Below are 19161 nucleotides of genomic sequence, written 5' to 3' on the forward strand. Positions count from 1 at the left end.
TAAAAATGGTGTTTAATATATGACTAACCAAAAGTCTTTCATATGCAGTGATAAAAAGAGTACCAAAAAATTGAGTTTAGTGGTCCTTTAACGCTCTCCTGACCGGCATCGCCCTCTTGGCTCTCCTGCTACTTGGCTGAATGTGTATTACAAACGCAGTGGATTACGGTGATTAAGCATAAGAGGGTGAGGTAAACTGGCGAGCGGCACTTGTGTATAAACAAAAAATGGGAAAATGTTGCTTTGCATGCAAAAATATTTTAGATGTTCCTAAAGACTTTTAACAATATCTGACACGTTTTACTTGTCACTAATGCAACTCAACAGAAAATGTTTGGAGAGACTGAAATCATCGGGATGATTCTTTGACACTTGTACATACTCTTCAGCAGTTGTTTCTTGTTTTAATAGTTGAAAAGTGGTGACTTTAAATGTTTTACCTTTGTCTCAATATTTCAATTTTTTTTTTCTTTTGCACTTCCATGGTAACAAGTTTGACTTTGAAATTGGTGATAGTGGTCTCTTCCTGTGCGGAACATTTTTTCTTTCCTGAGGCAATTCAGATTGGCCGAGAAAGGTCACCTGACCTCGTAATACGACCTCTTGGCAAGGTCTAGGTTGTCTTGTTGAGGTTTGCAGACCTCACTATATTATTTTGTGGACAGGACAATCCGCAATGCCCAATCCATTCTTGTTGTTAAATTGTTCTTTTCCAAAAGCGACATATTATGCGTAATAGCCCAACAACGCCCTACGTCAATGAACAAAGTAATGACGTCACAATCAGCGTGTCATTGTACGAAGCGTAATACACTATGCTCTCGCTATCTCTCAGAAACAAGCTGAACATGATTCATCCTAGCCATTTGTGATTACCTCCCTTTTATCTACTTCCGTATGCGATCAAAACAAAAATGGCGTACTGGTTTCATCGAAATCCTTTAAAGGCGACTGCCGTCGTCACTTTTGAGCTTCATGGCGTGTCCACGAATGATCAAACCAGGAAGATATTTAGGTAAGACAATTATGGCGATGTCACGACGGAACATATGTGATAAAACGGTTAAATAGTGTTTATGCATTGACTATGTAGCTTTGTGGTAATGTAGACGTCTATCGCTTTGTTGACTCACTGTCACGATCATCTGACCATTCGAGTTTTTGGCGAATATTAAATGTCATATACGTACAAGAATGTAGATTCTGGCGATTTAGATTTTGATAAGACTGAATGTCACCTGCGAAGACAGCTGTTGCCTGTAGGGAAGGAATTTTTCTCTTATACTGATTACATTTGGCAATGACGGGCCCTGTTTTTAATGTGAGATTACGCAATAACATCGACTAAGAGTTCCTGAAATCTGTACACGACGGTGTGACTAATTAAATTGCTGCAGAAATGTCGGTACTAATGTGTCCCAGCGTAGGGAAATATCTGATGACTGATTTATTATTCATGTTGAATATTTCCATGAAATTTGGGCAGTTACCCAGACAGAATTGTTCATTGGTGTTTTCATCCGTCAGAGGTGTAGGCGAATGTATCCTTCATTACAAGTGAACAAGACTTACATTAACGAAGAAATTTATGTTGAATTGAAATGATACTCCAATTAACTTTGGCATTGATCATGTTGATTGTTTTTTGTGGTTTGTTTTGTTGGTACATTAGCCCAGCTTAATCAATATTCACCCACCTAGCACATTTAGGCACAGTGTGCGGAATTAACAAGGCACATGAAAATCAACTATTATACAAGCCTTCATCAATATAAAATGTCTGTAAGAACATACACCTCAGCATTTGACACATCACTATCGTATCGGGACGAAGCCATCATCCACACGACTGTATCAAATTCATTTGTGCGCAACGACATCAATGTTTGTGATAGCTAAAATCCGGACAAACAGTATGGTGATTAGTTTACGCCAACAGCTGATATCGATGTAGGATTGAAGTTCATGTCTCACAATGCTGATAAGAAGGTTTCGTCAGGAAATGTTCAGAATTTGTCTACTTTTTTTTTTTTCATTAAAAAAATGCATTTAAACAAACAGAAGTTTCAGTATTCTTGAATGAAAATTTAAATAATATTCTACATGCCTTTGGAGACTTTTGCTGAAGAAATACAAGCGTGTTTGTTATTCATTAATTAAAAATCGTTTGATTTGATCTTAAAATGTCATATTAATTGCTTTTACTTACTAACTTTCCATGAAAATTTGTTGTTAAGTTATAAGGATTGTGTCTGAAATTGCCTTCCAAGGTTATTTTTCTCAGACAACACCCTGCCTTCGATGGTCATGACCTGTTAGCATAACCATTTACAAATACAGACGACCGGCAGATCGGCGATGGCATGAATGAAAACTATTTTCTAGGGTTTAGTTTCATCTTGATGTTTTTGGATTACTGCAGAAGAGTAAAACTATGTTTGCTGGAAAACTTTGGATGAAAACCTCTACTTTGAAGTTTGAGATTTTCGAATCATGACAGCAAGAAGACGACTAATTGTTTACAAACACGAAATCTTCAGTCACACTTTTATGTGTAGCGACCGCATAAATCTGGAAGTAATGGGTGCGCGAAAATAGATGTCCGCAAATTTACATTACGTCAGGATAAAAACTCAGTGATTAAGTGTTGGTAATAAGATTTGTTTTGCACGAGTGCTTTGGGTGAAATTGTATATTATGATTTATAAAAGAATATTTGGTTGCAGTTAAGTGCTACCATTTTGGCAACCATTTGGTACATGAAAGTTAAATATGTTAAATCTTTTATTTAATTCCTCATGTGTGTTGATTTTATTTGGATACAGATGTATGAAAGAAAATAACTTAGAACTGGCCATACTGTGAAGCTTTTTTTAGAATGATTAAGAATGTGATTTTTAACGCAATAAGCAGGTAGTAAAATTTTGTCATATATCAAGTTGGTTCTCATAATCCATTCAACAACTTAAGATTTCATGTATGGCTATCCATGCTAATACTTCACTGATGTATGTATTTATCTGTTTCTCAGTGACCTGCGAATGACCCGTAATAAACTGCTGGAGCTCCTAACTGATCCGAACCATGACAAGATCGTTGTGGAGAAGGCCACAAATGAATACTTCTCCCTTCTGCTGGGGATGTACATGTCCTTCAAACAAGATGAGCCTGTGAATAAATTAAGGAAAATTATCAAATTCAAGTGGACCAACACTCTACTTGGGAATGTTACAATGTGAGGAAGTTTTTCATTGTAGCCAATTTGTAAGTAGGGATCAGTGCTTACATGTCACTGAGATTTACCTTAAATTGTTTTTGTTAAATATGGCACCCTTTATCATGCTTTTAGTTGTGATCTACACACCCCTGTCATTTTTTCATGACCTCTTAATTTCATGCCCTCCCTAAAATAAATGACCAATCAGCAAATTTGTTGTGAAATGCAACATTAGATGCTGTGTATTAAAATAATTGTAAACACATACCTGTATATGTCTGTTTAATTGTCAAGGCATGTTCAACATATGTTCAATGAATGTCCATCAGTTTGATAGCCTTGTAACTGTATCTTCTCTTAAATCATTGAACACCACTGATGAAGGGGAAAGATATTTTCATAGAATGAAAATAATATACTTTTTATTTTTGTAATGAAACAGTTCACACAACTTTAGGAAACCATACATTTGGGGATATGATAATTTGATGTGATATATTGAAATACTGTGGGATTTTACATCTTTAAAACTTTCTAATGTACCATAAGATTCAGTCAGTTTTTAAACATTTTCAGATATGACTTCTTTGATTGGCATGGTTGTCCTAACATGTTTGTGATACAGCTGAAGCAGCCCATATTGTAGTGTAAACAGTCAGTCTGTAATCAATGTAGTCAGTCTGCAACAATTAAAACTTCAGTAGCATTGTCCCCCGTGTATTGTTCTCCAGTTGTCTGTTGTAAGTGTTATCCTGGTCATAAGTGGAAAACTATTTATGTATATTTCAGGGCCCAAAATGATGTCATCTTTGAGTTTGCATCCATGGGCATCAATGTGGCCCTGTGGTACACCAAACATGCTGCTAAACTTGCTGCCAAGGAGGAGTATGTACACCCTTCACATTTCAGAATCTGTATGCTATTGAGTTTGATCTGTTACTGCATGTATGCATGTACTTAGGAGATAAACATCATGTGTTGGCCAATTTCCGGGTGTTATTGAGTATTTGAAGCACGTGAATGCATTTGGAACCGACGGCGTCAGCCGGAGGTTTCAAATGAAATATTCCCGTGCTTCAAATACTCAATAACACCCGGAAATTGGCCAACACATGGTGTTTATCGACATTGTAAACACAAAAGTAAACCAAAGGGGTTTTAGTGTCTGCACTCGTTTACATCGAATGCGGACACAGCAGTGAAGTGTCATCAGCTGGCCGTTTCAGCTGGTTCTCATGGTAGCATCTGGAGTTGCTCATTTGTGACGTCATTCTAACTTTACGTCACAATATGATTTGAATGACGTCACCACTGTTGATGATACAACAAAACAATTGTTTACGTGTCAATACGCGGTGAATAGTCTTTCAGTTTCCGGGAATCTAATACCATTTAATCATGTTTTTCAACCAATCAGATTACAGAACACAGTAACTTTTGGTTTACAATGTTTCATAACCTGGGTGGTGGGGTAATCTAGTGGTTAAGGCATTTGTTCCCCACACCAAAGACCCGGGTTGCTTTCCCTACATGGAAACAAAGTGTGAAGCCAGTTTCTGGTGTGCCTCATTGTGGTTTGGCTGGAATATTGCTAAAAGCAGCAAAAAACTCAACTCAGTCTCTATACAGTGAGATGGTTCAACCTAGATTTGATGACACTGACATTTTAAGGTTTAGTTTTATAGAGAAGAATATGCACTACAGTTGTAAACTTTGTGTGCTTGTTTGCATTGCATGTGCAGTTCTGCAGTCAGGTTGGTGGAAAACAGGGAAAAAACAATTTTGGAAGGTTTTTCATCTGGACATTACAAATGTAGGAGTCATCATGATCAATGATGATGCCCTGATGTTATGGATGGCTGTCATGGACATGTTTTTGGGAGTCAAATACGCAGTTTTTCTGCATCCATGTTTAAAAGTTTAGGAGTCATCATTACACCTTGTGTCATGAGAGGAAGTCATGGACATGTTTTGGGGAGGAGATATGCAGGTTTTCTATGTCGTGGGAAACACTGGTATAATCATGTTTCTTGATGCTTGTCTTTTTGTCCTTCAGTAATTGCTTGAAAAAAAAATGATTTGGCAAGATTGTTATCTCGTTAGTTATGAATTAATTTTAAACTGTTACTAGTGTTAGAAGTATGTTGTTTTAGCTTTTGCCAAAGATATGTACATGTACTGTTACAGAACAGTGTGTCAGGAAAGGTTTGATTATTTTTGTCTTAAAGTGTTTTTTATCATAATGTATTTTCAAATTTGCCAGTCTGACTGATTATTTGATGCCCAGATATTTTTATTTTTGAAGCATCATGCTTGCAGGTAGCTTACAAGTTACATCTTTTGGTTTAGCCATCAGAAACTGTATAGCACCTGCGAAAGGTGTGCGAGCGTGTGATATTTGTCTGCTGGAGTAGTGAGGGATAGGTTCTGAGCCTGTTGCTATGATGTTGTAGTCCGGACATGGATGAAGCCAAGGAAGTCCACAAGTGTCTGAGGATCGCTGCTGGAATCTTCACTTACATCAAGGTATGTCTCAACACCTCTGACATTGATTTTAATGGTTTGAGCAAATATTGCTAAGAAATGTATTTATGGTTTTACAAATTAAAACAGATTTGTGCAAGTCAATATTTGTACATCTTATTGCTTGTTCAGTATGATTGAATAGCTTAAGATGTCATGCAACATAACCGGTTTACCAGTATTTACCGGTTCCAACATGAAATCAGTACGCATTGCAATATCCTGATGGAGAACTATTTTTGTTACATGCATTTGGAAAACTCTTTTTACGTCGGAAATCAAGTTAAGTTTGGTTTGAAGTTGTCTTGATTTTTGTTCAAGTGTTTCGCTGTGTTTTGGATCTGAATGTTATAAATATTTACTCATTAATGACCAGTGGTTTCTGACATGTCTTGACCAGGTCAAGTTACAGTCTAAAATCCCAGGGCTTTATTGAGAGTGGCGAAACTAGTAACAACTGTGTTGACATTAGATTGTTCTTTTCCTTGTATCTTTCATTTTGCCATGATTAAAAGTTTTTGTTAAAGCTTAATCAAGCATAGTAATTTTGTTGTATTTGTGTTTTATAAATCAAGCATTAGCTGCTACAGTTGTGTAGTATGTGTACATGTGATATTATGTAAGCACTGTTAGATACACCAGTGCAATATTACTGGTAAACCGGTATATACTGGTACAGTATCTCGCAAAACAAATATCGTGGTATGGTTCAGATTCTACAGTTGTTGCTTCATCCAGATTTAGCTCCCTTTGAATTATCTGCCCTTGATTTCCACAACAACAAAATGTGCTCAAAACATGTCAAATATACTTTTATTTCTGTTGGTTTCATGTAACAAGTGGAAGTATCTTTATTACTGGCTCCAAAAGTGCCAAATATTCTACCAAATGTGTTAAGTTTTGGGTGTTTGATTGGTTTCATATGTGACATTTTGGAGGAATTATGTGGCTTCAAATGGACCAGTTTTGTATTTGGACTGATTAGGAGAGCCTTTCACCGAGACAGACATTTCACAATTCAGTTCCAGTCAATATATCACAAAACATATTGCAATATCTCTTAAATTATTGCAGTATATCGCAGGTTGAGAGTCAGGACACTACTGTCAAAATGTTGAAATGTATACAGTATTTAGTAATATAAATCTGGTGTCATATTGGTTTAAATGGTCCATGGGTATGAGATATTCAGTACAATATGTTCTATATTAGAATGACCTGGTGGGCCAGTTGTCAACAGATGAGGAGGTGAAGGGTGGAGACACCGACACACGGGTATTGGAGGCGTACATCAACCAGTGCACAGGGGAGGCGCAGGAAGGTCAGTATCACACTGCAGGTAGTAGGATAACGCTGGTAGAATATATGTTTTATGGGAATTATATTTAGTCAGTTTACTGGTTCCATAATCCATAGACCTGTGAAGGTCCAGGGTAGAATAGGCCTTCAGCAACCTATGCTTGCCATGAAAGGTGACTATGCTTGACTAACAGGATTGGGTGCTGAGGCTTGCTGACTTGGTTGACAAATGTATCGGTTCCCAATTGTGCAGATCGATGCTCATGCTGTTGGTCACTGGATTGTTGGATCCAGACTCAATTATTTACAGACTGCCACCATATAGCTATAATATTGCTGAGTGGGGTGTAGAACTAAACTCACTCACTCATAATCATCATATGTGCTTAAGTAGCCCATGCTTATCAACTTGTATCTTAATCTACAAGTAATGTTAATATGTACTCATGCTAAAAGTAAGATTTGTTTATGCATTACTGCTTTGTCTCAGAATATGGTTTTATTAAGCTCTTCTCTCTCTGTCTATCCCTCTCTCCTTTCCCCCCCTGGTCTTAAGTGTCATTTTGAATATGGTGCATATTTATTTCAGTGAATAATAATGTAAATCTCAATGATGTTTAGAGTTAAAAAGCAATATTATCCTACTTTAAATATTATTACATTATGACATTAGAATAATTACATGGTAAATCCTCGTGTTAGATTGCAAACTGCTATTTACCTTATTTACATTTGATTATTGAATCCTGAAGTTATCTCTGGTGATGTTTGTCTTTTGCAGTGACGTTAGCCCGAGCCATCGAGATGAAACACAATCACAGCCTGATAGCAGCACTGGCAGCGGAGACAGGCCAGATGTACCAGAAAGCTGGTGCGTCTGTATACTCAGTTTCTCCATTCAGTTTCATGCAGACTTCTCAAATCCATGGTCCTATTTAAACCTGCTTTCTCTTCCCTCTTTCACATCTCATTTAGAGATTGAGAGAAGCATCATTTTCACCAAAAAGACGTTTTTATTCATAGCAGAAAGTGTTTTTTTTCCCTGAAGGACCCGTTTCTGTTGCGGTATGTTTATCCTGAATGATTCTGTGTTCATGTATGAATTCTGCTGGTGGATGAAGCATGTTTTGACATGTTGCAGACGATGCCCTGGCTAGCCTTGACGTCAAGGTAGTTGGCAAGTGGAGGAAATACTTTCAGCTGAAAAGTAACTTCTACCTGGCTTATGTGAGTGTTTCACTTAAGTGTTAATGACAAAATCAGTTGCAGTGTCCTTTATGTGATTGGCATTCTGATACGTATAGCAATCTTAGTTCTAAGTTGATAAGTGTGTGTCACAGTGTGAGAGTGCATCACAATAATCTTATCACTAAGATGATTTAAAGTGTGTGTCATATTGTGAGAGTGCATCACAGCAATCTCAGTGCTAAGATGGTTTAAAGTGTGTGTCACAGTGTGAGAGTGCATCAAAACAATCTTAGCGCTAAGATGATTTAAAGTGTGTGTCACAGTGTGAGAGAGCATCACAGCAATCTCGGTGCTAAGATGGATTAAAGTGTGTGTCAGTGTGAGAGTGCATCAAAACAGTCTTAGTGCTAAGATGATTTAAAGTGTGTGTCACAGTGCAAGAGTGAATCCTAACAATGTTAGTACTAAGGCTGTTGCCTTTGATGACAGTAAATTGTTCACGAGTCACATTGATGGTGATTCTAATAAAAACCACTTACTTTTTTTAGATTTTATCACATTACCACATGACCTGACTTTGTGACCTTTGATGATGTTTCAGTGTGAAATGTTGACTTTGTGACCTTTGATGATGTTTCAGTGTGAAATGTTGACTTTGTGACCTTTGATGATGTTTCAGTGTGAAATGTTGACTTTGTGACCTTTGATGATGTTTCAGTGTGAAATGTTGACTTTGTGACCTTTGATGATGTTTCAGTGTGAAATGTTGACAGTTTTACAGTTTTCTGTTGGCCCATATGATGACTTGTTGTTTCATGTAGGCTCACTCTTACAACGGGGAGACCTTGCTGGCCTCAGACAAGTGTGGAGACGCTATTCGTGGACTGAAAGAGAGTGTCACATGTAGGACGTTATTGTAAATCTTTGACCATAAAGTGTTTCCAAAACACATTGTTATGCACATCTTGTTTTTTTTGTAAATGTTTTCCAGGACAAATAGTCACTTTATTTAATCTGGCATGATATTTTCATATCAAAATCAATTGTGTCCAGATATTTACTGAAGAATGAATGTTTTTCCTCTTTTATGTCTACTGAGTAGGAAAGGGAATACTTCTAACCTTGTCTTGTTCATGATGAGGTTCTGTTATGAAACTGTTCATGATGGATGTGTTTAATATTAATGGAAAATATTGTTACTATAACCAGCACCAGTAATTCAGAGATAAATGCCCATAATTCATGTGGAGTTCTGTGACATAGTTACGTAGCTTGTGTCTAATGACAAATGTGAAGTTCTAGTCTATGTTGCTGCAGTGTACGAGAAGGCATCGGTGCTGGCTAAGGAGTACGCAAGCACCAAGGGCCCTGGGACAACAGCCCGGCCAGCTGAACACCTGTTCTTCCGCCGCCTTGGACCAGTTGTGAAGAGGACTCTGGAGAAGTGTGAGAGAGAAAATGGGTTGATGTAAGTGAGATCCATGTCATTATCAATGTCTAAATATTAGTTGAATGGGTTTTTTTATTTCATTTGACTTTGTTGTTGTTTATCCAAGATGTTAAAAAAAAATTAAAATAAACGGCATGTATATAGTGGTCAGACACATTTTGCCATTTTGATTCTTTCTTGGAAAAATGTTGATAAAAACAAGTGTTTTGCTCAAGGGTTGTAAGGGTTGTATTATTTTCTATGTGTGTCAATGTTTTTCCCCTTCCAAGATATCACCAGAAGGTGTCGTATGACCCCCCACAACTTGAGTTGAAGGCCACCTATGGACTGGTCAGCCCAGAGGAGTACCAGCCTCCCTCTATGAACCCACTGTGGACTGTCGATACATACAGCAAGTTTAATGTCCAAATGGCTCCCAGACCAGAAAAGGTAGTTTGAATTTTACAGGCTTTCTTTTTTATGAACAGCTGATTGTGAAAGTTTAGTTTACTCTCTTATTGACCTGTGATGGTCCCGGGGTAGAATAGGCCTTCAGCAACCCATGCTTGCCATAAACGGTGACTATACTTGTCGTAAGAGGCAACTAACGGGATCGGGTGGTAAGGCTTGCTGACTTGGTTGACACATGTCATCAGTTTCCAATTGCGCAGATCGATGCTCATGTTGTCGATCACGGGATTGTCTGGTCCAGACTTGATTATTTACAGACCACCGCCATATATCTGGAATATTGCTGGGTGTGGCGTAAAACTAATCTCACTCACTCACTCACTCGCTCACCCACCCACTCACTCACTCACCCACCCACTCACTCACTCACTCACTCACTCACTCACTCACTCACTATCAAAATATAAATTAGAAGTTTCTTGTGTATTGGCAGAAGTAAAAGTTTATTTAAATATACAAAAACAACATCTACATCTCAAACTTGCTTATGAATTTAATAACACTGCATTCGTTAGCAGCATTATTATTGTGCTATATATTCTGGTGCTAAGGTTGATGTTTTGATTTGAGCTATATTATTTAGGTTGGAACGTGAAGTGAGTAAATTTAGTAATGTGCTGCTTTTATCAATCTTCAAACAAAATCACTGCAGGAAAGACATAAAAAGACAAATCACACATTGTAGCATATCAATTTTGTCATGTTCATAAACAATCAGGGGCAGATAACCCTCAAATTCATGTGCCTACTTTCAAAATATTTTATTACCCTTTTATCACTTCATTCAATTTAGACAATTACTGTTTTCATGTATTTTTAAAGTTCCTTCTACCATTAAAATTACTTAGAACATCATACTGTTTTACAGTAAAAACAATATGATCAACTTTGGTTTCACATAAATTTCTTTGCCATAAGAGAATCCATTGTATGATTACAGACAGATGGTAAGGAAGAAAACCTCCCTCCTGTTAAAGAAAAAGAAGTCCCGATGTCAGACAAGGACCCGAAGAATGTCAGTGGCTGTGTTGTGTCATAGGTTGCTTTTCTATGTAATGTGTACTCACACTGAAGCACGGCAGTATCGTTCAGTTGTTGCCATGGTTACTGTGTTGTCGACATCATCATTTCAGGCTCGAAGCCTCGTTTTGTACCTATATTATTATCATTTTTACTTCTTTACCTGATATACTTTTAAAACTCACAATTTCAGTGAGTAATTCTTACGGATATTCAAAATTTCCTGGAGAGATACTTTCTTAATGATGGATAGTATAGGAGCATTTTGGGTACATATTGTTTCAGACATGGAGCTGTAACTTATATTATTATTTCATGTTTGTATTTAAACAACAACTTTTATAATGCTCTATAATCAGTCAACTGATGAAAGTGTATATTTTGTACATAGTTATGAGACATCACCACACTATGACTTAAGGATACGTCACAGACTGCAGGTGTTTGTCATGGTTGTGTTATTTTCAACACAATAACGACAGTGTATTCTTACAAAGATTGGTTTGTAGATTATTTTGCTAATTGTGTACCCTGAGATAATTTGTTGACAGAGACAACATGGCACAGATATGTTTTTGTTTTTTTGTATATTTATTAAAGTAGATACTTCATCACTGAATGCCAGCATTATCATCAAATTCTCTGGTGTGGATAGGAAAACACCTTGTGAATAGTGAAGCTGGTGTTGTAGAAATAATTAATTATATGTGTACACTAGCACTGTGTGATTTGGTATATACATACCTCTCTGCATTTTGTCCCTATGAATCTGTTAGACCACATTCATCCAGCCCTTGTTCATGTATTACAGGTCAGTGTGGGGTTCTAAACCCAGTCTAACATTTAGATTTTTCTTCTACAGTCGATTTCAGGAATGCTTAGAGCACTAACATGTCCATTACGTCCATTGTTCAGTGACCGTACCTTGAATGTTGACACCCAAAAGTCTTTTTAACAAAGTGTAATTTTTATCAATATATTGAAAAGTAATTGATTAACAGAATTTGATTAATGTTATTACTATGGTTATTGTTGATAATAAAACACTGCATCCTTACTCAGCATTTTAACCGAAGTATGTAATTACCTGTTCCAAACAAAACCTTCTCAGATAGGTTGTGTTTTTCTCACGAAGGTCTGAATCGTCTTTGATACTCCTGGATGGGATTTTGACAGTAGAAATGCAAGGAGCATTCTCTTGCCACATATTTCTCCAGTGGAATTGTCTTTGTAAATATTATAATTATTTAAACCTTCCAAAAGTGCTAAGAACAGGGTAGTTTAATTACCTATAGATTATTGTTAAAGTTGATGTGTTATACTATGTTATCCAGATATAAATAATGTCTTGCATTGATAAATGTTTGGAAATTTAATACCCTTATGCAAATTATTTTTCGGCCCTCTTTAAGTTATTGCCAGAGACATTTCTTCTCTATCAACACTTGCAAATGGGAGATGAGTCATCTTCACCATCAAAACTCTAGTACATTAACAGTGCTTTCAGGATGTTTTTCAAGTCATATCCAGTCAGTAGGTTGTAGAGATCAGAGGACCTGGAAAATCTGGGTATGTAGATGTTTAGGGTCACATTTAAAACTGAATGATTAAAGTCATGTATGTGTAATTTGAAAAAGCATGAAGCACATATCCTTGGTCCCTAAAATAATTTATTACAGGAAACTTAATTCTTTAACTTGAGAACACTTTTTGTGCAAAGGCTTGTATTGGATGTCATTAAGTTATAACAACTGGGAGACTACATGTTCCACACCAGTGCTGACTGGTATTTTATGTCAATACTCATGGTCACTTACAGTGAAAACAAGTCACTATTGTAATTATCCCTTTTGTCACTGGTGATAGAAGTGACAAAAATAGATATGGTGATATTTTGTTAAATTCTCTTGATTTGACGTTTAACAAGTCCACAGTATGTAAATGTATTCCTTTTATCATTTTATGACACCCAAAGTTATCATCTATGGAAAAAAAGAAGTATTACATGTGTGAATTAGCTCTCAGTATAATGTTATTCTTTGATGTCTTGTGTCAAACAGTGAACTTTGTTAAACATCTTTCAAGTCTCCGTGTTTAATTACACCAACATTACTTGCATATGGGTCTGCAGTATGTGGATTGGTGGTATTGACGATTGTACATACCTTTAGAGAGATACATGTGGTTGCTGTAGTGTCATTGTGTACATATACCTGTGTATAGTGCAAGAAATAAACACCATCATAAACTGTATGCTTACTTGTCCCTCCTTTTACTTTGCTGCCTGAGGATTGCATTGGGAGTGGGTGAGTTTAGTTTTACGTGGCTTTTGACAATATTCCAGCAACATTGTACTGATATGGATCTACGACGTTACAAGCAAATGCTTTAACCATTGGGCTACCCCACCACCCCTGGATCACATTAGTATTTGTCATGCTTTTAGCCAGACATGACCAATGGGGTCTTAGACTTTGCTGATGCATTTCATTGTATCTGATTTCCATTTATCAATAACTAGACTCTTTAGTTCAGGCTAGATTATTGTTTCATGTGACTGAAATAATGAGTTTGACAGTCACCAACAAACATTAGGACAAGCTGGTCATGTTACAATTGTATCCAGGGTCTCCACTTTTGTTGGGGATTCTGAATTGTCAGGCTTGGAGACTGATTGTTGATACACAGCTGACTCGAGCTTTTTATTCTGTGATATGTTAACATGTGTATCCTTGACCCAGGTGAAGGTTCATAACAATAATATATTTGTAATGAAGACAGCAATCTTGAGTACAGAATGAGAAACTATAGGTGCTGATAAGAAACCATCACACACAATCCGGGGACTTGATCCAAAAAGCATTCATAGTGCTACGACATTCATAACCCTCCAGGGGAGGTGGGGTAGCCTAGTGGTTGAAGTGTTCACTCGTCACGCCGAAGACCCACATTCAATTCCCCACATGGGTACAATGTGTGAGGCCCATTTTCTGGTGTCCCCCGCCTTCATATTGCTGGAATATTGCTAAAAGCTCACTTATAACCCTCCATTTCCTAGACAGGAGATTCTCGGAATTGGGTGATCAGGCCTGCTGACTTGTTTGACATATTGTATCCAAATGCGCAGATAGATGCTCATACTGTTGACCACTGGATTGTCTGGTCCAACCTCGATTATTTACAGACCACTGTCATATAGCTTAAATATTGCTGAGTGCAGCGTAAAACTCACACTGCAACTCAAAGAATCAACTCAACACAGGATGATCAGTATTTATTCTAGTGATATAATCAACAACAGAAATTATTACCCTTTGCTAGAAATTGGAATAATTGAGAGGAAAAAAACCAAATGATTTGACAAGTATTATGATGCAAACAGTTTTGGCCATTTGACAAACATATTGAACATAATTATATGATGAGAACACAGGACGGAATGAGTGGACGAACATGAATGAAATAATGAGCGACATGATGACATGCTCATAACAATACATATTTGTCGTGGTAACACAATGTAGGGGGAGGTAGAATACTCCACTTCCATGGCCCTAATATCAACACCTCCAGATCAGGCCTTGACTCAATTATGTCCTTTGTTAAACTGGCTCAAAAAAAGTTAAGCATGTTCTGCAAGGTTTAATGCTACACTTTACATCACTAAAATGACAGCACTCACTGATAAAACATAGGACACAGTCTGATATCCAAAAACGTCATACTTGACGATCTTTGTTATTACCTAACTTGCTGATTTCTATTGTGATTCTACTCAAAATGTATTGCCATACATACTTTGAATACTGTAACATATTCAAAATCTGAGAAAGAAATAAGGATATCAGTCAGAAATATTTACCTGATTTGAAACCTGTGACCAATAAAAATTTAATATTTTCCACTTTCATGGTAGAATACACATTAACATGATCAAACATTGCTATCATAAGTTTTAGTTCACAACAGAATATTATAAGTATCTTGGATGGTATGTGAAATAAACACAAAACATTCTTTTCTACTCCATCAAAACGGAAAAAGAATAGGAACACAAGAATTCCATATGTTTGTGTTCCAAAAGTGTTTGTGAAAAGTTAGAAAATATGTTTTTAAGACTGATTTTACAGCTGAATAAGCTATGGTAGAGAAATGATCTTTAAAATATAAAATAAAAATAAAAAATAAAAATATTGTATACAACTGCCTCAATAAGGTTGTCTTGTGATGTACAACAAGAAGCCTTTTGAACTCTGTATTAACACATCCATAAACTTGATGATGTGACCGGGAAATATGACAATCATGATAATGGATTAATGATCAAGATAACAATTTGACAAAACCATGACAATATCATGCATTACTGACACATTGTCTCCTATTTCCAGAAGTCCAGCTTGCAGGTGACGATAGCACAGTGTGATGATGCATACTCTTGACACAGTGATAGTAACATGATTCAATGAAATGGTAACCATAGTAACAGAATAACAACAGGTGACATAACACAACAGTGAAACAAAGAAGCACTTTCATTTTAATGGGACATGTTCCAAAACCCAACAAAGTATACTTTATTCAGTAAAATCAATCCTCCAAAATTTGTCAAACAATTACTACAAAACAATCTGATATCAGTCTATGAAAGTGCAAGAAAATACCCCAAAATTTGTTCGTGTTAAAGTAAACACAGATATGGATGAGATGTAAATGACCAGACAACATCAAATACATACAGAAATATTGACCAAAGTAGAGATAACACATCATTAGTCATACATAATGAATACATTCTTTCAACTAAAACATTTCTTTCCCTTACAAAATTCATAACCAAGAAAAAAAATTTAAACAGAGACATCAAATAAAATATTTCATGAATTCATACACATCAAGTGAAAATGTCCACAAGGAAAAACCTTTACTGGCTTTGAAAGGTTACCACTGTTTTTCTGATATATTATGTCCTTATTTTCCAAATAAAAAACATAAAATACAATCCAAATTTAAAATGCAGATCCATATTGTAAAACAGTAATGTAGGAACAGAACCTGAGCAGAATCAAATTCACCATGCTTCATACTCCTCAATGACAGGTACACTCAAATGTACGTACACAACAACCAAGTAAAATGGAAAGGAAAGTACAAGGTGAGCAAAATGCCCTGACAGCTGCTTTGTCCCTACCTATGTCTGTACAAAGTTGGAGGTCTCCAAGACAACACTGAATAAGGGTAAGGATTACGCCCCAGCTGCCATACAGTGTGTTGAAGCACTCTCCAATTCTGCATCAGTGTACATGACAACCTCAGTAAAATCGTATCTGTTTTTCTGACATACCAAACATTCCGTCATGTCAGTCTGGAGCCAACTTCGACAGCCCAGTCTAAATAAAGGATGTGTGGATAATTCAGGCATTGTCAGCTTTTTAAAACCATTGGGCTTCAGTACATTCTTATCTCTTCCAAGTGATCCTAATTCTGTTCCAGTTTGGCAAATCACTTTATTGTCTGTATCTGCTCAGTGTCAACAAGAAAACCCACATTAAAGCAAATATTAGCCACATACTACACAGAAAAAGTAAAATAACCAGGATGAAGCCTTAACCTTATTCTCCCTTTGTAACTGCCTGTTCATATTCCTTTTCAACACACAGAAATCAGACGCTGTCTAAAATGTCGCTCCAGTTCACACCAACAGTTCAGAAGCCTACCCTGCACATGGCCGATTTGGAAATTCACTTGCTGACTTTACTGAGATTGACACCAAACAGGAATCTGAGACAGGATGTAGCAACAACATCACAACAAATTTCAATGATAACAAATATTAAACAGAAGATTTTCTTCACATGAATTATGAATGATGCTAATGATCAAGAATCTTTAAAACAGTGCTTCTTATTATTAACAGTATTGTGATTTGAGCAGTGTAGAAGTCATACATTGTGATTTCCTTTACAATGATAAAGTGTTCCAGTGAATTTGTGAACATTTCTGGACATTCATCAACAATAAATACAGATGTCCTTGGAAATTCAACATAGTATAAATGCTATAACACCTAAGGTTGAGACTGAGAATTATGTACCTTACATGGACCTTGATCCTTGTCATGAGGGAGACAACAGGTTGTTGATGGGTGAGAACACGTGCAACAAGCCAGCTTCCTTGCTGATATACATACACCCCAGATAGCCAGCTAAGTGCCATACACATCAAAGTACACATTCGTGAGATACAGCCAGAAAAAGACATAAGAAACATTTCAAATCATAAAAAATACATATATTCAAATTACTAATAGTGGATTTCAAAGATGAACTTCGAAAGTGGTCCCTTTTGTTAATCATGAAAAAGATTTCTCTTACAAAAAAAACAACTGATAAAATTCCATGTGATTATGAATAAATATTACAGTAATGTGAAGTGTGTCTGCATCTCAGATTAATTCAATTCAGATAATCTGTCATGCTATCATTTAAATCATAAAGAGCAAAACAAATATTCAATCACCTGTGACAATGATCAAACCCTGTTGATCAATTCAGGCACAGTGGTTACTACCCGCATTGAGAATTAGCCATAGGGAAACACAAGCATAACACAACTATAGCACATGGAAACACAAGCTAGATGAAATGGACTGGAAGTGCCTCTAAAATTGAAAACTGTCAGTTCATGAGATTTGATGTTTGTAAGCAAACTTGTGAATGCATAAGAGGAATGAGGATCCTCGTACAAATAGACGTGCATGTGGACCACAGAATTGGACATTAGCTAGCAACATTTCCACATACAGTCACAAAATAATCCTGTTTGATGCTCTGCCTTGCTACACAATCACCTGAGTACAACAAAATATACCTCTATCTAAACCTACAAGGATAATTTAATAAAAATATTTATATTTGTTGCAAGAGGGTTTGTACAAGTCGGGAGTCCATGTGTTCTTTGCATAATTAATATTACAATCAGATTGAGAAATTCACTGTCTTCACATAATGGACAGTATTGAATAGTTTTAATATACGCCTATTTTGACTAACCATTTCAAAAATACATAAGCTGTGCCTAAATCCTAAAAGTTAGAGTTAAACTGATTACAATATGATCTTTTTATGTTTAACACAGGTTAATATTTCAGACACTTTCGCAGGATTATTTACTTCAAACATCTGAATAAAAATGTCCAGAGAGCAGTGAACCAGGAATGTCCTGACAGACCATCCATATTTTGTGTGTGTCTCATATCCAGCTGGACTAACATTTCAAAATATATGCTGTATTTATTAGTAACGCTATATATAGAAGGGAAGTAACTTCCATTTTAATGCTCTAAAAAATTATAACACAGCAGTCGTTAGATGTTAAATTTACACAAGATATCAGTAATTTTCTCAAAACAAAGTATCTTTTTGCTATTTATTTTCTCAAAACAAATTATCCTTTTGCTATTTCTTCTGCCCACCTGCCCACTCCACCTGAACTTAAGCTTTGATATGGGAAATACACAAACATAACGGAAAGTCTGATGTCAGTCTTTTTCGTTCAACATGAAGCCACTGCTGTCCTGTATAATCCTGACACACCCTGTGCAGGACGAACCGCCGACATCTCCCTGAAGCCCGGATATGTAACACCTTCAGAATATCCTAGTGCGTAGAGTAAGAAGTTAACAAGCAAAACTCGGTCCTTTTTTTAAGCAAAAAAGTGCAAAATAACACATGCTCTGTTGCTCCCAGACAACAGGACATGGCCACCAGGAGCTGACCAGACAAACAACCCCTCAGTTGCCGTCTGGACGAGTGCACCCTTGGCCTAAAATTCAGATGTTGGGAAGATGGTCACCTCTGTGATTCGCATAACGTGGAATCCTTCCCATGTTCCCTGGGTTTGGAGAGTTCGACAAAGGATTTGGCTGCAAGGTTGGCAGTGATGGAACCTGGAAGTAAATAACATGATTAGGGAATATTCACACAATATGGAGACTGATCTGTATAATTTTGTT

The 19161-nt window shown here is 36.6% G+C and overlaps 2 protein-coding genes across 3 annotated transcripts in view; one reads left to right on the top strand and one right to left on the bottom strand.

The window, feature by feature from the left end:
* The first annotated feature begins 842 nt into the window (after nt 1-842).
* On the top strand, nt 843-13400 carry LOC137293950 (BRO1 domain-containing protein BROX-like). The gene is made up of 11 exons (XM_067824842.1): nt 843-1015; nt 3032-3235; nt 4007-4102; nt 5671-5743; nt 6953-7061; nt 7821-7910; nt 8181-8266; nt 9049-9130; nt 9545-9695; nt 9947-10106; nt 11068-13400. The coding sequence occupies exons 1-11, from the start codon at nt 915-917 to the stop codon at nt 11164-11166; spliced, it is 1251 nt and encodes a 416-aa protein (XP_067680943.1). The 5' UTR covers nt 843-914; the 3' UTR covers nt 11167-13400.
* A 1006-nt stretch (nt 13401-14406) lies between these two features.
* Nucleotides 14407-19161, bottom strand: part of LOC137294512 (cyclin-dependent kinase-like 4) — a 33789-nt gene continuing 29034 nt past the window's right edge. For both annotated transcript variants that reach the window (XM_067825545.1, XM_067825546.1), the window contains exon 10: nt 14407-19095. In XM_067825545.1, the coding sequence (XP_067681646.1) occupies nt 18979-19095 (117 nt within the window). In that variant the 3' untranslated portion in view covers nt 14407-18978. The remainder of the gene's footprint in view (nt 19096-19161) is intronic.

The sequence above is a fragment of the Haliotis asinina genome, chromosome 8 (genome assembly GCF_037392515.1).
Source record: "Haliotis asinina isolate JCU_RB_2024 chromosome 8, JCU_Hal_asi_v2, whole genome shotgun sequence".
In the NCBI taxonomy this organism is placed as follows: Eukaryota; Metazoa; Mollusca; class Gastropoda; order Lepetellida; family Haliotidae; genus Haliotis; species Haliotis asinina.